Genomic DNA, 19,146 nt, shown 5'->3' on the forward strand with positions numbered 1-19,146 from the left:
TCTCTGGGCTCTGCACCCATGTGGAAGACCTGAAGAAACTCCTGACTTCAGCCTGGGTCACTCCTGGATGCTGTGGCCATATAGGGAGTGAATCCACACATGGAAGATTTCTTTCTCTGTAACTTTGTCTTTCACATAAATAAATAGATCTTACAAAAAGAAGAAGAAGAAGAAGAAGAAGAAGAAGAAGAAGAAGGCAGAAATGGAGGATCTGGAACTCAAACACAATTATTTTGAAAAGCAAAAAGACAGTAAGACACAGGCATCTCAACTCACATCCTAGCAACTATGCCCTGCAGCCTATGCTTTTAACCACTATGCTATGTGTACAGACTGAATATGAATGTTCCAAGATACATAACAATGAGCTCAAGATTTTCAACCAAATGCCGGTATTTCTCCCCTTAGATTCTGGAAGTTCTGCTTCTTCCCTTCAATAGGTATCATGATATCCCAGCTTTAAATCTCCTGAATGTCGTCTCCCTCATTCCAAGCCAACCATATCCAGCTTAATTTGTCCACCTTGGAAAGAGGGTTGGCTTAGTTGACCCTGCTAAGATTTAAAATTCTAGTTCTTGAGTGTATTAATTTGCAACCCAGCAGAGTAACTGTCTTGTTTCCTGGTTAGGACACTCAAGCAACACATAATAGCCTCCATCTCAAGAAAGAAAAAAAGTTCTGAAATTAAAATAATATAGTTTATAAGTTAAAGAAAAAGACAATAAGCAAGAGCAGCTTATTTTTGCTTTAATAGCCCAATATAACTGTACATCTGGGACTATGTTGCAAAACAAAGCAGAAATCTCTAGATATGTACGTCCTACTCTGAAGAAATGCTGATGAGAGAAAAGGCACCAGAGGTTGCATTTTGATGGGCTCCATGTAAGTGTCGATGGGAGAACAATTCGCCACAGAGAAAGAAACCTGCACTGTCATTTCACTGGTAAATCCTGGGATGAAAGGCAGCCTGACAGAGACGCTCAGCCTCTACGTCCCAGGACACTGCAAACAACGCCTGATGCTACACACACACCCAGGCAGTGCAGGAGGGCATGGAAATGAACTGATATTCATATAAACCTCTGGGCTCTCTTCCCCTCTTTCTCACATGGCTCCCAATGGCATCTCAAATGGCAATGCCTCACAAATGCACTGTTCATCCACAACCAGTTAGGAGATGATCAAATCCAAGAAAGTCCCGGTGTGTTCACTTTGTCTCTGTCTGCATTCTTCAATCAGATGACTTGGGGAGGGACGTACATCATCTGGTCTGTGTTCTTAGGTGATAACGGTGGGCGCGGTGCGTCCTGTCCTTTCCTGGAGCTGGGACACCTTCAGAGCAATTGAAATGAGAGGGGCCAACATGACCTGAGAAAGAAAAAAGAAACATTTTCCATCACTTTCTCCACACACAGATCCATAGTGGATTACCTGTGAACTCCAAGACCATGTCCAGCTGCCTATTCCCACGTCTTGAGGGTAAAACCTAACACATGTCTTTCCTCCCTCAACCTAGCTCCAGTACTCTCCACTTGAGCGAATCAACACCATCATCGGTTATGTGGTGTGACCAACGACCAATCATTCTTGATACCTTCCTCTCCATGCTCCCTTTGTCCAACCCATCAGCAGGTGCTAAAGTGACACTTATCACCTCTTGGGCAGCATATAGATATATGTCATATAGTCTAGACATATAGATATATAACTTATATCTTATATAATTTATATATCTATATCTATATATCCATATATATATGGGGAGAGAGAGAAATGCATATAGAGATACACACTCAGAGAGGAAGAGAGACAGAGAGACAGAGAGACAGACAGAGAGGTTTTCCATCCACTGGTTTCACTCCTCAAATGACCACAACAGCTGGGCCAGGCCAGGCTGAAGCAGAGACAGGAGTTCCACCTGGGTATCCTATATGGAGGGCAGGTACATAGTACTTGTACCATCCTCTGTTGCCGTCCCAAGTGCACTAGTAGGGAGCTGGATCAGAAGTTGAGTCAGCCAGAACTCAAATCTGCACTCTGATATGGGATGCCAGTAGTACAAGTGGAGGCTTACCCTGATACACTACAACACCAGCTCCATAAGCATTTTTCATTCATTTTCTCCTTAAATCCCCTCAACTCTCTACATAGGTATAAATCTGCCATTTTACAGACAAGGAAATCATGACTTCTAAAGTTGAAAGGATTTGTCTAAGGATTCACAGATATTAAATGGCAACAAATCAATTTAAACCAAGGTCTCTCTAATTCCAAAACTTATGCTCAAAATCACTATGCCAGGGGTTCCCAATTTAGTTTTTTAGGATCTTAGTGTTAGAACAAAAAGACTTTATGGAAAACAAAGCATGACAAACTACTATTTATTTTAACTTTTAAATAACTATTAAATAACTTTTAAATAACTATTTATATTTAAGATATATAACATGATGTGTTGATAATGTTTATATGCACACACTTATGTATATATACACACACGTGTATATATAAATATAATATATATATAAAGCCAATGATTATAGTCAAGACAAATTTCTTCACATAGTTTTTTTTTTTTTTTTTGCTATATTGTTGCTATTAAGCACACTTAAGAGCTACTTTAGTAACTTCCAGGTACAAGATAAAGTATTATTCACTATAGTCATCATGCTATACATTAGATATCTAGGGCTTCTTTTTTTAAGATATTTATTTGAAAGGCAGAGTTACATAGAGGAAACAGGAGAGAGAGAGAGAGAGAGAGAGAGAGAGAGAGAAGAGGAGAGACTTGTCATTTGCTCGTTCACTTCCTAAAGGACTGCAAAGCCTGGGACTGGGCCAGGCTGAAGCCAGGAGCTTTTTCTGGATCTCCCATGTGGGTACAGAGAGCCAAATACCTGGGCTGTCCTCTACCACTTCCCCAGGTGCTCCAGCAGGGAGCTTGGGAAGCAGAACATGCAGGACTTGAGTGGGCCCCATGTAGGCTACCATCACAGGTGGCTGCTTAGCTTGCCATGCAGCAGTGCTGGTCCCTAGGACTTCTTAAAGATTCTTAGCTGAAATGTGTTCTTTGACCAAAAACTCCCCATTTCCTCGAGCCCTGCCCCATGCAGCCAGTCTTCTCTGTTTCTATGAATTCAACTGTATTTTAGATTCCACATGTGAGATCAAGCAACATTTGTCTTTTTGTGCCTAGCTTATTTCATGCAACAAAATCTCCAGGCAGTTACCTTGGATATGCATGAGTGATTTACAAAGTTCACAGTAGAATAAAATTAAAAGACATGTTTATTTTGGTAAAAAAAAACATTTTTTAAAAAATATTTTTATATGATTTTTTGGGCCTGGCGCTGTGGTCTAGCAGCTAAAGGCCTTGCCTTGAATGAGCCGGGATCCCATATGGACGCCGGTTCTAATCCCAGCACCTCCACTTCCCATCCAGCTCCCTGCTTGTGGCTTGAGAAAGCAGCCTTGAGACTCTGCACCTGTGTGGGAGACCCAGAAGTTGTTCTGGTTCCTGGCTTTGCATCAGCGCAGCACCGGCTGTTGCGCTCACTTGGGGAGTGAATCATTGCACAGAAGATCTTCCTCTCTGTATATCTGACTTTGTAAAAAAAAAAAATCTTAAAAAAAAGGTTTTCATATTATTTTTTAATTGGAAAGGCAGATCTACAGAGAGAAGGAGAGACAAAGATCTTCCATCTGCTGGTTCACTCCCCGAGCGGGTGCATCGGTCAGCACTGGGCCGATCTGAAGCTAAGAGCCAGGAGCTTCTTTCAGGTCTCCCACTTGGGTGCAGGTCTTAAGACTTTGGGCTATCCTCTACTATGTCCCCGGGCAACAAGTAAGGAGGTGGAAAGGAAGTAGAGCAGCTGGGACACAAACCAGTGCTCATAACGGATCAGGGTGGATGCAAGGCGAGGATTTAAGCAGTAGGCTTTCGCACTGGGATCCCAAAAGTTTTAAACCCATTCCTTTCTATAACACACGTTTTCTATAATTCCTTTGGAGATCACCCATACACACAGAAATATTAGACTGGTTCATACAGTATTTTGATTTTTAACTTTTTGAGAAACTTCTACACTGTTTTCCAAAATAGTTGACCAATTTACATTTTCACCAACACTATGCAAGGGTTCCCTCTTCTTCACATCTTCATGAACAGCTGTTTTTTTTAAAAAAGATTTATTTGACTTTTATTGGAAAGTCAGATATACAGAGAGGAGGAAAGACAGAGAGGAAGATCTTCTGTCTGATGATTCACTCCCCAAGTGACCACAGTGACCGGAGCTGCACCAATCCAAAGCCAAAAGCCAGGAACTTCCTCCAGGTCTCCCATGCAGGTGCAGGGTCCCAAGGCTTTGGGTCATCCTTGACTGCTATTTCAGGCCACAAGCAGGAAGTTGGATGGGAAGCGGGGTTGCCAGGATTAGGACCGGCACCCACTAAGCCAAGTGCCAGACCCCAAGCAGTTGTTACTTTTATCTTTTTTATTTTTTGCGCCATCACTATTGGGTGATATTTCAATTTGTTTTCAATTTGTATTTCCCTGATAATTAGTGACACTGACCACCTTTCTCATATACACACTGGCCATCTGTATGCCTTCTTTGGGAAAATGTTTATTTGGGTTCTTTAACAAACATTCTTTCGGGGCCAGTGCAATGGTTCAATTGGCTGTTCTTTGCCTGCAAACACTGACATGCCATGTGAGCGCCAGTTTGTATCCAAGTTGCTCTACTTCCCATCTAGCTCCCCACTTGTGGCTTGGGAAAGCAGGGGAGGATGGCCCAAAGCCCTGGGATCCTGCACCCATGTGGGAGACCCAGAGGAAGTTCCTAGCTCTTGATTTTTGGATTGGCTCAGCTCTAGCTATTGCGGCCATTTGGAGAGTAAATCAACAGCTGGAAGATCTTTCTCTCCTTTCCATAAATTTCTTTTTCCTATAAAAATAAATAAATCTTTTAAAATTTTTTCCATAAATCACACAGTATTGTAGGCATAAAGTTGCTGGGCCTCTTATGCGGAGCATCACTTGGGAAAACTTGCCCGTGCCTCACTGCCTGCCCCTGGTCCTCCAGTTTGGCAGCACTCTTGCTAGCTCCCTGTCCCATCCGTGGCTCTCAGGCTCTCTGCTCATCCTGACATACTCTAGGAGACCCCATGGGTGTGGCTGCAATTCCACAGATTTTTCCATGAATACCCATGAACCTTTCTCTTCTTGCTCCCATCAAGTACCAATACTGGTTTTGTCACAGCTGGTTATCAGACCAAGCCAAGTGACGATCAGAGCTGGCAGATCAGAGGAGGGGCTGACTAGTTATCCTGAACATGCCAGTTCTGAGGCTGGTCAATCCATCAGCTGTGCTGACCCTTACTGAGTCACCATTTCCTTATGGCATAGTAAGGAGAGTAATACTCAACCTCATTTAAGCAAAACTGAGTGAATTCATGTAATAGACTTAGAACAGAGCCTAATAAATAGTAAGTAGCTGTCTTTCGCTACTGTTAGGTCACACAGAGAGGGACATGGAGGAAAGTGGGTGCAGCTGGCACCCTGCTGGTGCTCTGGGAAACATGGAACAGGAACAGGGCCTCAGCAGAAGTCCTACCCTTCCCTTCAACAGAACAAACTAATCGGGGGGTGGGGGAGGGCTTGGGTATTACCTGGGGGTCCTGGTTGATCTTGGCGTTGTCTTTCTCGTAGCTGTCAATGTACAGTCGGATGGTGGCCCCCGCACTGCCTGTGCCACTCAGTCGGAAGATGATACGAGAACCATCTGCAAAAATGAGTCGCAAGTCCTGGAAAAGACAAGCAGAGACTGCTTTCCCCATGGGCCGGAAAGGAGGCAGAAGATTGGCAAGTGGAAAGGGGTCTGTTTGGAGCCCTAATATCACCCCCATCTGATCATCGGAGGCTGAGATCTTTGATGAACAACAGTCAAGCCTCACGAGTTTGACTTTTGTCCACCTCTCACCACACCAGGTGCTGGGGGCTGAGCTCATGTGGGAGAAACATTTGCACAGCCACGTGCGAGACCTGACGTCAGTGCTGCTGGACAACAGGAGGCTTTCCCTTCCCTCCCCTCCAAACCCTGTATCCCTATGATTTATGGAGTCATCATTCCCAGCGGAATAAGAAACAAGTAGATAAAAGCTGCTAGAGGTAGCGGAGCTCCCAGACTCCCAGATTAGGAGGAAAAGATGGACAGGATGAGCTGAGAGCAGCCCAGGAGATGTTTCAGACAGACGAGGGGAAGAAGCCTATGAAACGCTGGTCCAGACTGCCTCATCACCAAATCACAAAGCCACTTTTCTAGAGGGCAGGACTGCCTATTCCCTAACTATACAGCAGGTTTCTAGTGTGGCCAATCTCCTACTGGTTCCTAGTAATCCAAGCTGGGGCCCCTGTGGGGACATGCTAAGCCGACCCTTCTCTCAGTGGCTCTCCTCGTCCCCCCACCCCCACCAGCAATGTCTCTGGTGCTCAAGGATCTATGTCAGGAGGAAAGGATGGAAAGACCAAGGTTTTGATTCTAGAAATGGAGCTGCTGCCTTCTTCCTTGGCAGAGACAGAGCAGCCCTCGGCCTGGGCTGGCACCCCTCGCCCCGGCTCTCTCTAACAGGTACCAGATGCAGTGCAGAGTTGGAACTTCCTGTTTCCGGCCTTTTGCACTCTCTCTGATGGCTTTGTTTGGCTCTCCCATCTCCTGGGCTTCTAGCTCTTCTCTTTCATGCCTCTCACCTCTTGGAACCCAGGCCTCTCATGTTTTAATCATTTAGGCAAAGCTTATAATAATCACTACTGGACACAAAGTCTCCAATGGCAAAAAGGCACATGGTGGAGAAGCCTCTTGGGCAGGATTTGGGGGGAGGACGACTCAGACCTTGAGGGTCCCTGCGGCCTGGTTCCTTTTACCCTCCCACCTCCCGCTCTCCTGAGAGAGGTCCTAAACAAATCACCTGGGCCATCTTCTCCAAATCCTGCTGTGTGAAATGCCTTTGCAAAGGACAGAGCCAAAGTTCTGGGCCTATCAGGAAAAAGCAAATTGGGAAGGCTCTATGCTCTTCTTTAGCATCCCTGTTCTGCAGTTACGAGAAGAGGATGCAGCCTGAGAGGAGCTGGGAGAAACGCTGAACCAGCCTGCTGCCTTGGGTACCAGGCACATAAGGGGACCCTTCAGAACTGTGTCTATATCCAGGGAAGGGCAGCCTCAACTGGGGTGTGTGGCCACACCCTGCCGTGTCCTGTGGACTGTGGATATCAGCAATTAGCATCTCTAAGTCAGGGGAGGCCCTGTCTGCGTGTCTTTTCTGTTAGAAACTGGAAACACATGAAAGAAATGCGTATAATAATGCCACTCTCCTGCTGTCATTCCATAATCTGTCAAGAGAAAGGAGGAGAGTTGACATCCGTGGCCAGAGTTCGGCATCATGTTCTTTCCAGGAGTCCTACATGTGTAACATGACACATTGCATACAATTTTAGAAGGTTCAAAAATCCCTCTGGAGTCTGTGCTAAAGATCCCAAAGTGAGATCAAAGAGGATTGCTTAGAAGCAGGACAAATTCCTCTCCAAATGCACGTGAGAGTCACATGAAACTCAGTAGAAAATCTGCCAAGGGGCAGGCATTAGCTGGGCAGTTAAGACTGGAGTTAGGCTATGCACCGCCCTTATCACATCTCACATTCAATCTCGCAGCAGGTCCGGTTCTTGGCTCTGGATCGTGACTCCAGCTTTGTGCTGACACAGACCCTGGGAGGTGATGGGTAAGGGTTTCTGCTACCCACATAGGGGGAGACCTGCATTGGGTTCCTGGCTCCTGGCTTCAGTCTAGCCCAGCCTCAGCTGTGGCAGGCATTTCAAGAATGAACCAAATGGCAGCCATCTCTGTCTGGGTCTCTCAAATGAACACATTGTAAAATATAACAACAACAACAAAAAACTAAACAAATAAAAAGAAGGAAAGAGAGAAAGAAAGAGAAAATTCTTAGAGAGCAGCAGTCCTAAAAAGACAAAACAGCACAGGAAAGAAAAAAAAAGTGGCCTTGAGACCTCCTAGGTAAAGCCAGAGGCCTGTCTCCTGTACACAGGTAAACCCACACCTACCTGGTTTTTCGAGACACTTCCGTCCACTGGGTCATTGTACTCAAAGTTGTCGGCTTTCTCCACAGTGTAAACCTTGTCGTTGGCTGAGAACTGTTTCCCCACGAAGGAGCGATCAAACATGAGGGCCTCCAGGTCCTTCATCATTTTGTTGGCACCCTCAGCTTCCACCTCCTCATAATCGTACCTGGAACAAGTCGTGCGGTTGAGGCCCACGGGCTTGCCTCTGACCCCCCTGAGGGCCAGCAGCCTGCCCTTCATCACCTTGTCTGCCCTCCCCTAAAAGCATGGAACTTCAGAAGCTGGCCAAACATAGAAGCTTGTCAGTCACAGGGGACAGAACAGGCCGGGGATGAAAGGGAGGGCTTGGAGGATTTCAGGGCTGGGTTAGGAGCTTCTGAAAAAGTGGAATCTGCCCGTCTCGCAGCAGGATAAAGCTCTAAGATGCTTCAAAGGCGCTGGAGAGCTCCTATCTGACACTGAGTCACCCCGTCCCGGGGAGGCAGAGTTCAAAGCCATGTTATTTCCAGAGAGTGTTACACGTGACTCAGCCGCTGCTCTTCCAAACTCCTGCATCCTGGCTGAGAGGAGGACGATTGCTCCGATGGCTCCCAGTCTGGGACCTGCCCTAAGCAGGTGTGACCTCGGCTCGGGAAAGCTCCAGTCTCCCCCGGTGCTTCCTAAAGCAAGGCCAAGGTTTTGCTGACCAGAGGAAGACAGTCAGCTCTCCGTCTTTCCATCTGCGAAGCCTCCCGTCTTTCAGTGACCGTGGTCACTCTGGTCTCACGGGTTTCAGACTCACCCTGACAATAGGAGGGCCGGGGGAAAGAGTGCACTGCAAAGGAAATTCTAAGCCAATTATTTTTTTCCTCCTAGAATTGTTCTTGACTGCTTTCTGAGGAACTTAAAGACTCTAGCAGGTGGCTTTTCTTGACCTGGTGGCACACAGCCTCCTGAGAGGGTTCTTTTTCAGAGGCACCAGGGAGCAGATTCTACATGTATTTGCAACAGGGAAACAAATGCACTGTGTGCAGGAAGACACCTGTGAGGCACAAGAAATACCGGGGGGGTAGGCTGCCCCCCTATCCCATTCCAGCCCCACTGCTATTCTGGGAAACAAGGACAGAACCATCCCCTTAATCTTGAAGTCAGCCCTTTCCCCCAGTGAAAATGATAAACAGCAAGAAATTACAACCAGGTGTGTGTGCTTTGCATCCATGACCTCTGGGTGTTCGAGGAAAATGTTTTCCAAATCCTAGGTACAGCGGGGTGGAACGGCAAGAATCTGGGCTTTGCATCAGATGGGACGAGCTATGAATACAGCCTCGCCCAGTTACTGCCTGGGCAGCCACGGGCCAGTTGCCTTATCAGTGACCCTTCTGAGGCTGACGTGACACAATGCATGCAAAAGTGCCCAGCGCTCCGGGTCTATAAACAGAGTGCAATGGAGTCACTACTCATCAGAAATTCAGATTCTAAGGACTTGATCCATAATACTTGCTTAGCAATCACTTTTGATCATTAACAAAAATACGTTAAAATCATTTAACATGGAAACTGTGAGTTAACTCCAGAGCAACCCTTTCTCTGAACAAGCTCCCCAAACCTGGCCACCAGTCACTGATGAACTCATTCATTTACACAGTGCCTGCCATGAGATAGGGGTCCGGGGGCACCACATGGCACAGAAACCACCAGGGCCCTGTTTTGGTGAAACTCTAGACCCTTCCAAGTTCATGACCGCTGCTCTGAATCACCAGGTCTTTCTGGCTTTTAGACAGTAGATTCTTGCTTTGGTTCCCAGCGCGGCTGGGGTGCCAGGTGTCAGTTATTACTGACGCCTTTCACAAAAGACTAGCTGGAGGGAAGAAGATCAATAAACTTCTCCAAAGTTAATAAGGATTCTGATTAAGGAGCCCAAATTGCTTAAGGTTGAATCCTTTCTTGACTATCCAAGGATCGTGAACTGTTAAATCTGGATTGTATTTTTGGAATGCTCTCATCAGACTCAGCCAGTTTGTAGAAAAGACAAATGCAGGGCAGAGAAATTATATCCACACATTTCCTACAGATAACATATTTTATCCAATAATCTTTTTTTCATATTTCCCTTTCACAGAACACTAAAGTCCAGGGAAAAAAATCTGTCAGATGCTCGCATTTTCAGGAGAAAGGAGCATTGGAACAACTAAAAAACACTAGTGATTTTTTTTTTTGTCAAAAACCCAAGTATGTGGGCCCAGCACATTGGCATAGTAGTTAAAATCCTCACCTTCAACGTGCCAGGATCCCATATGGGTGCTGGTTCTAATCCCGGCGGTCCTGCTTCCCATCCAGCTCCTTGCTTGTGGCCTGGGAAAGCAGTCGAGGATGGCCCAAAGCCTTGGGACCCTGCACCCAGATGGGAGACCTGAAAGAGCTCCTAGCTCCTGGCCCCTGGCTTCGGATTGGCTTGGCTCCAGCTGTTGCAGCCGCTTGGAGAGTGAATCAATGGACGAAAGTCTTTCCTCTGTCTCTACTCCTTCTCTATATATCCGCCTTTCTGATAAAAATAAATAAATCTTTAAAAAAGAAAAAAAAAAAACTATGCACAGGAAAACATTCCTGAGTTTTGTTAGTATTTGTCTCACTACTCTTTCCCTGGTGCCTGCAGAGACTAGATATACAGTAAATATTTGTTGAATCAATGAATGAAATACACAGCTTTTGGGAATCTACTTTAACCTATCTGAATGAGTCAGAAATGTTGATTGCAACTAAACTTAAAGTTCCCCTAACTGAAAATGAGAAAGCATCAACTCAAGGCTACAGAGTTCACCCAGATCTACTATCATTATCATGCTCACTCACTGGGTGCACTTAAACATGCTTATTAAAGCATGTATTCTTGTGAATTATGTCAGTGAAATGTGTAAGGCATGATTGTTATGGTTTTCAGCAAAACTGATTTTACCTCAATCCTAAAGGAAATATTGCTAAAATTTCCCCCTTGGTAGAAGCTGAATGAGTGAGGGCACAGGAAAGACCCACCCCGACCCACTCCACCTCTGTCTGAGCCAGGCTGCAGCTCACCTGGTGAAGAAGTTGCGGCCGAACTTCTGCCAGTGGTCTTTGAGGATGTCCTCCACACTCTGTTTGCGGGTGGCCAGGATGGAGAGCCAGGCGAGCACAGCCCACAGACCATCCTTCTCACGGATGTGGTCAGAACCTGGTAGGCAGAGCAGGCTGCTGTAAGAAGCAGGATTTCTCCAAAACACGTGGGCACATCCTGCATAGTAAGGCATCCAGGGGCCGGCACTGCGGTGCAGTGAGTTAAGCTGCCACTTATGACAACTACATCTTAGACTGGAGCTCTAGATCAAGTTCTGGCGGCTCCATTTCTAAGACAGCTCCCTGCTAATGCACCTGGAAAAACAGTGGAAGATGGCCCAAGTACTCGGGTCCCTGATATCTTCATGGGAGACCAGGACAGAGCTGGGCTCCTGGTTTTGGACCGATCCCAACCCAGTGGTTTAGGCCAACAAGGGAGATGGAAAACCCCATTCTCTCTCTGTCATTCTGCCTTTCAAAAAGTAAAATAAATCATATTTTTTTTTAAAAAAAGCACCCAGTTTTCACTAAATTATAAAATATTCCTGGCAAGTTGAGTACCTGGTAGGAGTCATATGCAGATGGAAAACCTCTAATTAAAACATCCAGATCTGAGACTTCCTGACCACAAACACGAAACCACTACATAAGATGTCACATCTGATGTTAAGTGCCCTATCACAGTCAAAATGCAGGGACACTAAAAATGCAGTGTATTCACTTGTTGACCTTGTTCCATGGCTCCTCACTTATGGTAATAAATAGTGATGTAGTACTGGGGTCTATCATATACTGATGTGGGGGTACAATGGAACACGCATCCCTGCATCCAGACAAAAGATGGACTCCCAATGAAACTGTTGCACATGTTTAGACAACGGGATGCTGGACTGTCTGACATTGTCTGTCCCAACAATGTCAGGGTATACTTAAATAAGAGACTGATAGAATTATGATTCCTTATGAAGGGCTACACTATTATAACAAAATGGGAAAAATCTGACAGGGGGTGGGAGTTTGGGGGGCAATCCCAGCCTATACAAAATTGTACCACATAATTCAAAACTCAAAATAAAAATATATTTTAAAAAAAGACAGAATAGCTGCTCAGAAAAAAAAATGCAGTGTGTTTTTTTCATGGTGTATATAAGCTATGGGTAGAAAAACACTTCACTCCCCAAGCTCAGGGAGATGCTTCAGCCCCAAGGTCTTTTGTTAATGATTGATGGATTGAAGACCTGACCAGGTGAGGCTGGTGGTCCCAAGAATTTCAGGAGAGGGATATTCAAGCTATACTGAATAAAAACAAAAACAAAGTAGAACAGAACACCATAACACTGTGAAGTGGGTGATTCTCAAAGCAGTCCCGAAATTTGATGAAAATCAGTGGAATAATTTGGTATAGCATAGAACATCAATTACAAAGCATTAGTGTAAGTGGAAAAAAAAAATAAAGAAATAGTATGTTTCTTATAAACATTCCTAGGAAGAATCCAATCCCAGATGAATTAAAAATTCAGTTGTAAAATTGGAAACCTCTAAATACTATAGATAGATGTCAATATATTTTGAGTATCTTGGGGGTGACAGTTACATGGATTCAGTATTCGTGGTGCAAATGCTGGGCAGAGCAGTTAGGATGCCACTTGGGATGGCCACTTTCCATACTGGGGACTTGGGTTTAGTGCTGGCTCTGTGCTTGATGCCAGCCTTCTCCTAACGTGGTCCTGGGAGGCAGCAGCTCAGGGCCCAAGGCTGTGGGTCTCCACCTCACAACAGGAAGACGCATCCTCAGTTCTTCTTCTTTTTCTTCTACTTTTTTTTTTAAAGATTTATTTTATTTTTACTGGAAAGTCAGATATACAGAGAAAAGGAGAGACAGAAAAGATCTTCCATCCACTGATTCACTCCCCAAGTGGCTGCAATGGTCAGAGCTGTGCTGATCCAAAGCCAGTCCTTGGGTCGTCTTCGACTGCTTTCCCAGGCCACAAGCAGGGAGCTGGATGGGAAGTGGGGCTGTGGGATTAGAACCGGCGCCCATATGGGATCCTGGAGCATGTAAGACAAGGATTTTAGCAGTTAGGCTATCATGCCTGGCCTGTATCCTCAGTTCTTAACTCCCAGTTTTGACCTCGATTGGCTGTGACTGCTGTGGGCATTTGGGGAATGAACCTGTGGATGAAAGGTACCTGTCTCTCTACCTTTAAATATACAAAATCAATTTTAAAAAATGCAGTACTGGGGAGAGCATGTTGCCCAGCAGTTAAGACACTGACTGGGATGCCTGTGTCACTTACTGGAGTGTCTAGCTCAAATTCTGGCACTGCTTATATAATCAAGCTTCCTGCTAGTGAGCATTGTAAATACAAAACAAAACAAAATAAAACCTAAAAATATAAATTATTTGTATACTAAAATAATAAATGTATTTGTCTAGTTAAAAATTAGCATTAGGGAGCTGACACTGCAGTATAGTGCATTAAACAACCCTTGTGGTGCCAACACTCCTTATGGGTACCAGTTCAAGTCCTGGCTGCTCAACTTCTGATCCAGTTCCCTACTGATGCACCTGGGAAAACAGCAGAGGTTGGTCCAGTGTAGGGACCACTGCATTCATGTGGGAGACCTGGAAGAAGCTCCTGGCTTCTGGTTTCGGCCTGGCCTAGCCCCAATCATTGTTGCCATTGGGAAAGTCAATTAGCAGATGCTAGATCTCTCTCTCTCTCTTTCTGCTATCTGTTTTATAAATAAATAAAATTCAAAAATTTATCATTTTATATATAGCAAAACTACTGTAGATAAAAGAAAAAAATAACATGAACACATTTGCAACTATAAAGTAGGTGTTAAATACTCAATGAAAGTTCTTATATATTAATAAGAAAAAAACAAAACCTCAATAGAAAAACAGCCCCAGGACATAAAGAAGAAGTCCACCAAAAAAGAAACACAGATAATAAATTAAGATAATAAAACACAGGCACTGTTTTTCAAAAAGAAAAACTAAGGTTAAACATAAGGAACTGCTACTTGCATGTGACAATGGACACAGATGGAAAGATGAAACCCCCAGCAGCAGGCCAGGTAAAAGGGAAACAAGATGCCAATGTGGTTGGCAGAGTGTACCTTGGCATTTTCCTTCAGCAACAAGAGTCAAGGCCTTCAAAGAGGATTTCTCCTGGATCCAGCAACTCCAGTTCTAGCACATTTCCAACCAGTCAGGATTGGTTAAACAAACTATGGGACATTGGCTTCCTCTCATGGTCCATGTTAAAATCTTAACTGGAAATTAAGAAATTGGATCCTTTGGATGTGTTTATGTGCATGGAGACCTTTTAGCAAGAGCCTAATGTGAACATAACTCATATATTTTGCCTTTAAACTCCTTGTTTTGAAGAAAAACAGATTAAAATTGAGCTCTACTATCTGATTTCTGAGTAGCACTCTATATAGTTTCTCTACAATCATGCTCTGCCTGCTCTCCTAGTTGGGAATCTTTGCGTGTTTGTCTGCCCCACCTGCCTTCCTACTGGCTCTTGTCTTCTCAGATCTATCGATTTCTAGCACCATGTTGGATACATAGTAGGCCCAACATTGGATAATTGTTTCCTTCCCTGTCTCATCCTTGCAGACCTAGCTCAACTGTTGTTTCCTTTTTTGAGACAGGTTCCTCATGCAATTGTGTGCTCTCTTTTCCTTCTCCTATAGAAACTTGTACAAAACATCAGGGGTGGCTCCAGCTCCACGAGCCTCACTGATCTGTTTATGAACCTTTCTGCCCTCACACCACGTGCTTCCTGGAGGCATCTCCTATCTATCACTGTAAGCAAGTCCAGTGACTAGCACATGGAATATGGCAGATGAGTGATTTGGAAAGAAAGCATGAAGGAATGTGGCAATTAATTAATTACTCCAACATTTTCTTTTTCTTTCTTGGCTCACAAAAACATACTACTTTTTCTTTTAGAAGATAAACTCTTAAGAGACACAACTGTTAGAAGTTAACAGTTTCCAAACCTCGCATGCTCACAAAACTAGTGAAAGCAGGCAATATTTTTAGTGCTTTACATACTTCAGTTGTGTTTACTCAATTTTATTTATAGACATTTATTTGCCTTGACTACTATTTCAAGTAGCAACTAGTGAGCTCCCTACATCTTACAGATTTTGCAAATGAAGGTATGTTTTTGGCAACAGTTCATCCTGAGAAGCAAGGCACTCATGACAGCGGTCCACAGTTTGGAATTAGTTATCTACGCCCCACTGGGCAATTTCCTCTTTTTTCCTCCCCTCTCCCCACCCCAATTTCTTTCTTTTTCTTTTTCCTTCACTTTTTGGCTAAACTGAAAGCATGGAAATATTATTCTGCTTTGAGGAAGGAACATGGTTTTTTTCTTTCATGTGGAAATGAATATAAAATGTAAAAATCTCATCCAACTCTCACCACCTGGCTGAAGATAACTAAATCACACACACCTAATGTCATAAATACAATGTCCCCCTGGGGTAACATAAACAACCCTTTTCTTCCACTTGCAATGATCTTCAGTCTCTTTGGATATTCTTGTTAATTTCACTAATCATGCTGAATGTGACGAAGCTCTGAGTAACTCAATTAGTATTCAGGATGGCTGGGTAAATTTAATTTCCTTTAGTGTGCCAATGAATAGTGACAAGTTCCTAGTAGGTATGTGTCTCCAAAACTATTGCTTTTACAGTTTGGCCTCATATGAAAATACTTTGCTTCTAGGAATCAGAAAACTTGAACTGGAGGCTCTGCTATGTACAAGTTGTTTGAATTTGAATAAGTCACTTAACTTTTCTGAGCCCCATTTCCCTAGACTGCAAAACAAGGATTATGCTAAACTCACGCTACTACGAGAAATTATTGTGCTAAAGCAAGAATACATACATAAAGTTATAAAATGGTTAAGCACCATATGAATGCAAGCTGCCATTATGAATAAAAGGAGAAATTTAAAAAACACACTCAAGGAAAATTAAGATATTTCCCAACGACCTTACTAAGGGGAAGAAACAGAATATAATCCAGTCTATTCTTTCCTCTGGGCAGTGGGAACAGAGTGTTCCTTCTTCCTTACGAATGTGAATACTCGTATCATTATGTTTGCATCATTTTATGGAAAGGCAAGAAACCAAGCTTACTGAATTGTGAGAACAGGGGAACACTGTGGGCCAGCAGGTCAGTCCTGCATTGTGCTCCATCTCCCACACTGACTGAGCACACACAGTTCTGCCCTGTCAGCATCTTCAAACACCTGTCACTCGACTTTGGCCTAATCAGCACCTTGTGGAAAATGCAAACTCTGTCAGGGCGCACTATGGGTCGCAGCCAAGAAAAATGTCAGCCCTTGCTGGGGAAGCCAAGAGCGGATGCTTCAGGAATTAGGTTACTTAGGGGCCACTGCAGTTTCTGCCCATGCTCATAACAGGCCTGAGGACAGGGACGTGACAGCTCAGAAACTGTCTCAAAGTATCAATGCCTGTCTCTCTCTCCCTCTAGCCCCCTGATCGTGCTGTGCTCTCTGCCTAGAAAGGTCCAACTTACTGCACCTGTTATACCGGCTGACACCTTCTGCAATTACTTTCAACCCCAACCCTCATCCAAGACACGCTGTCCCCCCGCTCAGACCCCACCTTCAACTAGGAGAGAGGTAACTTCTTGGCAGCCTGGCCCCTCTGGCCCACTTTGGCCCACACAAGACTCAGACCCCACTGGTGCCCTCTGGTTGGCTGGCTTGGCTGACCTGCCCTGCCTGCGATGTCTCCCTTTTGACCTCTCACTGTACACAGCAGTCCCTGGGAAACGAAGGTGTGCTCTGCAGTAAGCTTTTTCCAGTCCCTCCCATCCCTCAGAGGCTGTTCTCAGGAACTCTAGAACTTTCTCCCTAATAGTTACTATGGCACTGCTCAAGACTGCCTGTAGGCATATTTTCTCTAGATTAAGGCGTCTTTGGAGGAGAGTGGTGAAGCCTTCAGGGCAGGAACTGTGTCTGACCACAAACTTCACCTTACACTCAAGGAGCATGGATCAGTGTCAGCATGCTCAAGTACACAAGAAAACCCCAGCATGAGTGATACCCATCACCCCCTGCTTGCACAAGAGGAGCACACACATTCAAGGTGAGGGACACAGACAGGGAGGGAACTGTTCTAACTCAGCTCCAAGTAGGATTAAAGCCTAGTTCTGCTGGGTAGTGTGTGTGGGACACCAGTATCTCTAGACACAGGAAGCTTCAACCTCGTCTTGGGGGCTTTACCTACAGGGAAAGCACCTACTCTATTAGGGAGCTTTGCTAGTTACAATGCGCAGGGAGTCAGAAGCCTGAGTCCCTACCTCTAAACCAGAATAGGGGTTCTTGAGTCCCAAACTCCCAGAGCCCTTCTACCTCCTTGTCCATCACGTTAGGAAACTTCTGGAGCCACTCAGGAAAAAGTGCTCCTCACAATCATGTCCCCAAAGCTTCTCCACTACCTGCGATTCAGTTGAAGTTCAATATACATGTGAGGAATTTGGTGCAAGGAAGTAGAAACATGAAAGACTTTTTGTGAGAAGTTAAAAGGAAATTTGCAAAATATTAGTGCTGTATTTCTTTAACTTGTCTCTCCTGGATAAGGCAGTATCACTACTCTTGGGATCCTGCCTGTACCTACAATGTTATGATACACTTAAATAGCAGAATGATGAACTTGTGACTATTGCTGAAGGATTATACCACTGTAACAATACAGGAGAAATCAGTGTGGGGAGAAGAGGGATAAAGAAGGTGGAAGGGGAAATTCCTGAGCCTATGAAACTGTAACATGAAAAATAAAAATAAAAATAAATTAAAATGGGACAGGAAAAACAACAGCGCTAAGCTCTAGATCTGATCAGATCCCACCTTACTCGCATACTGCCAGGTGACATCAAGTTCACTTTCAATCTGGTTTCCTATTCCTCTTTTCTAGTCTTTCCATTCCCCAGAGGACAGTGACATTCTATACTGTGTGGTGACTTCACTTTCAATTTCCTGTCATGTCCATGGTTAAGACAGAACTGACACACTGCCCTCGTATATGAAAACTTGCACCATTTACTGTCAGGAGGAAAAATAGCCTTGCATCATGAGACCAGCTGACAGCAGCAGGTTTAACCTGTCTAGTTCTGGTCCCCAGTTCTGCATCCTTTACAAAAAAAAAAAAAAACACAACAACAACAACAACACACCTATCACTGGCATCCGCCGTGCTAAAGTCTGAGGAGGTGGCCTAGGCTCTTTAATTTTGAAGGTCACATGAGAAAGCTGCTGTTTGTCCACAATGAAAGACACACACGCTTGGTAGTGTTAGTCACACAGCACCGTGGACTTGTTCTTTAAATGCCTTTGCTTCCTTCTGCCTGCTGAGTTGCAGCTTCTCAGGTCCCATTCCCATGCACCTCTTTGCAAGCAGACATCTTTTGTAAGAACTCATTTATTTCCATTAAGACCTTAGGGCTCCCAACCCTGGTCTATGGAGCCCAGTGGTGTTGAGTCCTCCCAAGAGTCCTAGGCCACCCCAAGAGGACAAGTGTGCTTCTCCATGCGGGTGGGTGTTTCAGCAGGACAATGTTACCTGTCCCTTGATGGTTCTAGCACTGGCCAGGAAAGGGCGGCCAGTGGCATGTACAGCTCAGCCCCTGCCAGCAGCAGGCTTCCATTTGCCTAGATGGAAGGTGTCAGGTGACTAGTGGGTGTTAGCTCATACATTCAATGGGTGCCTATTCCGTACTGGCCTCCAAGTGTAGCTCTAGGGATCCAATAGAAAGACAGGTAAGATTCCTATCCTCATGGAACTTAACAGTTTAGTGGAATCAATAGATATGAGTCAAATACTCTCAAATAACTATAAATTCATAACTGCCAAGAGTTCACCAAGGAGGGTTATGTAGTACCAAGGGAGCC

At 44.6% G+C, this 19,146-nt stretch overlaps 1 protein-coding gene across 2 annotated transcripts in view; it reads right to left on the reverse strand.

Annotated features, from left to right (window-relative positions):
* Nucleotides 1-739: 739 nt before the first annotated feature.
* Nucleotides 740-19,146, reverse strand: part of PGM1 (phosphoglucomutase 1) — a 67,963-nt gene continuing 49,556 nt past the window's right edge. For both annotated transcript variants that reach the window (XM_040978424.1, XM_040978423.1), the window contains exons 8-11: nucleotides 11,183-11,318; nucleotides 8,114-8,297; nucleotides 5,671-5,805; nucleotides 740-1,368 (exon numbers count right to left, since the gene is read on the reverse strand). In XM_040978424.1, coding sequence (XP_040834358.1) covers nucleotides 1,279-1,368; nucleotides 5,671-5,805; nucleotides 8,114-8,297; nucleotides 11,183-11,318 — 545 coding nt within the window. In that variant the 3' untranslated portion in view covers nucleotides 740-1,278. The remainder of the gene's footprint in view (nucleotides 1,369-5,670; nucleotides 5,806-8,113; nucleotides 8,298-11,182; nucleotides 11,319-19,146) is intronic.

Source organism: Ochotona curzoniae, unplaced genomic scaffold (genome assembly GCF_017591425.1).
Source record: "Ochotona curzoniae isolate NIBS_2020 unplaced genomic scaffold, NIBS_Ocur_1.0 contig_291, whole genome shotgun sequence".
In the NCBI taxonomy this organism is placed as follows: Eukaryota; Metazoa; Chordata; class Mammalia; order Lagomorpha; family Ochotonidae; genus Ochotona; species Ochotona curzoniae.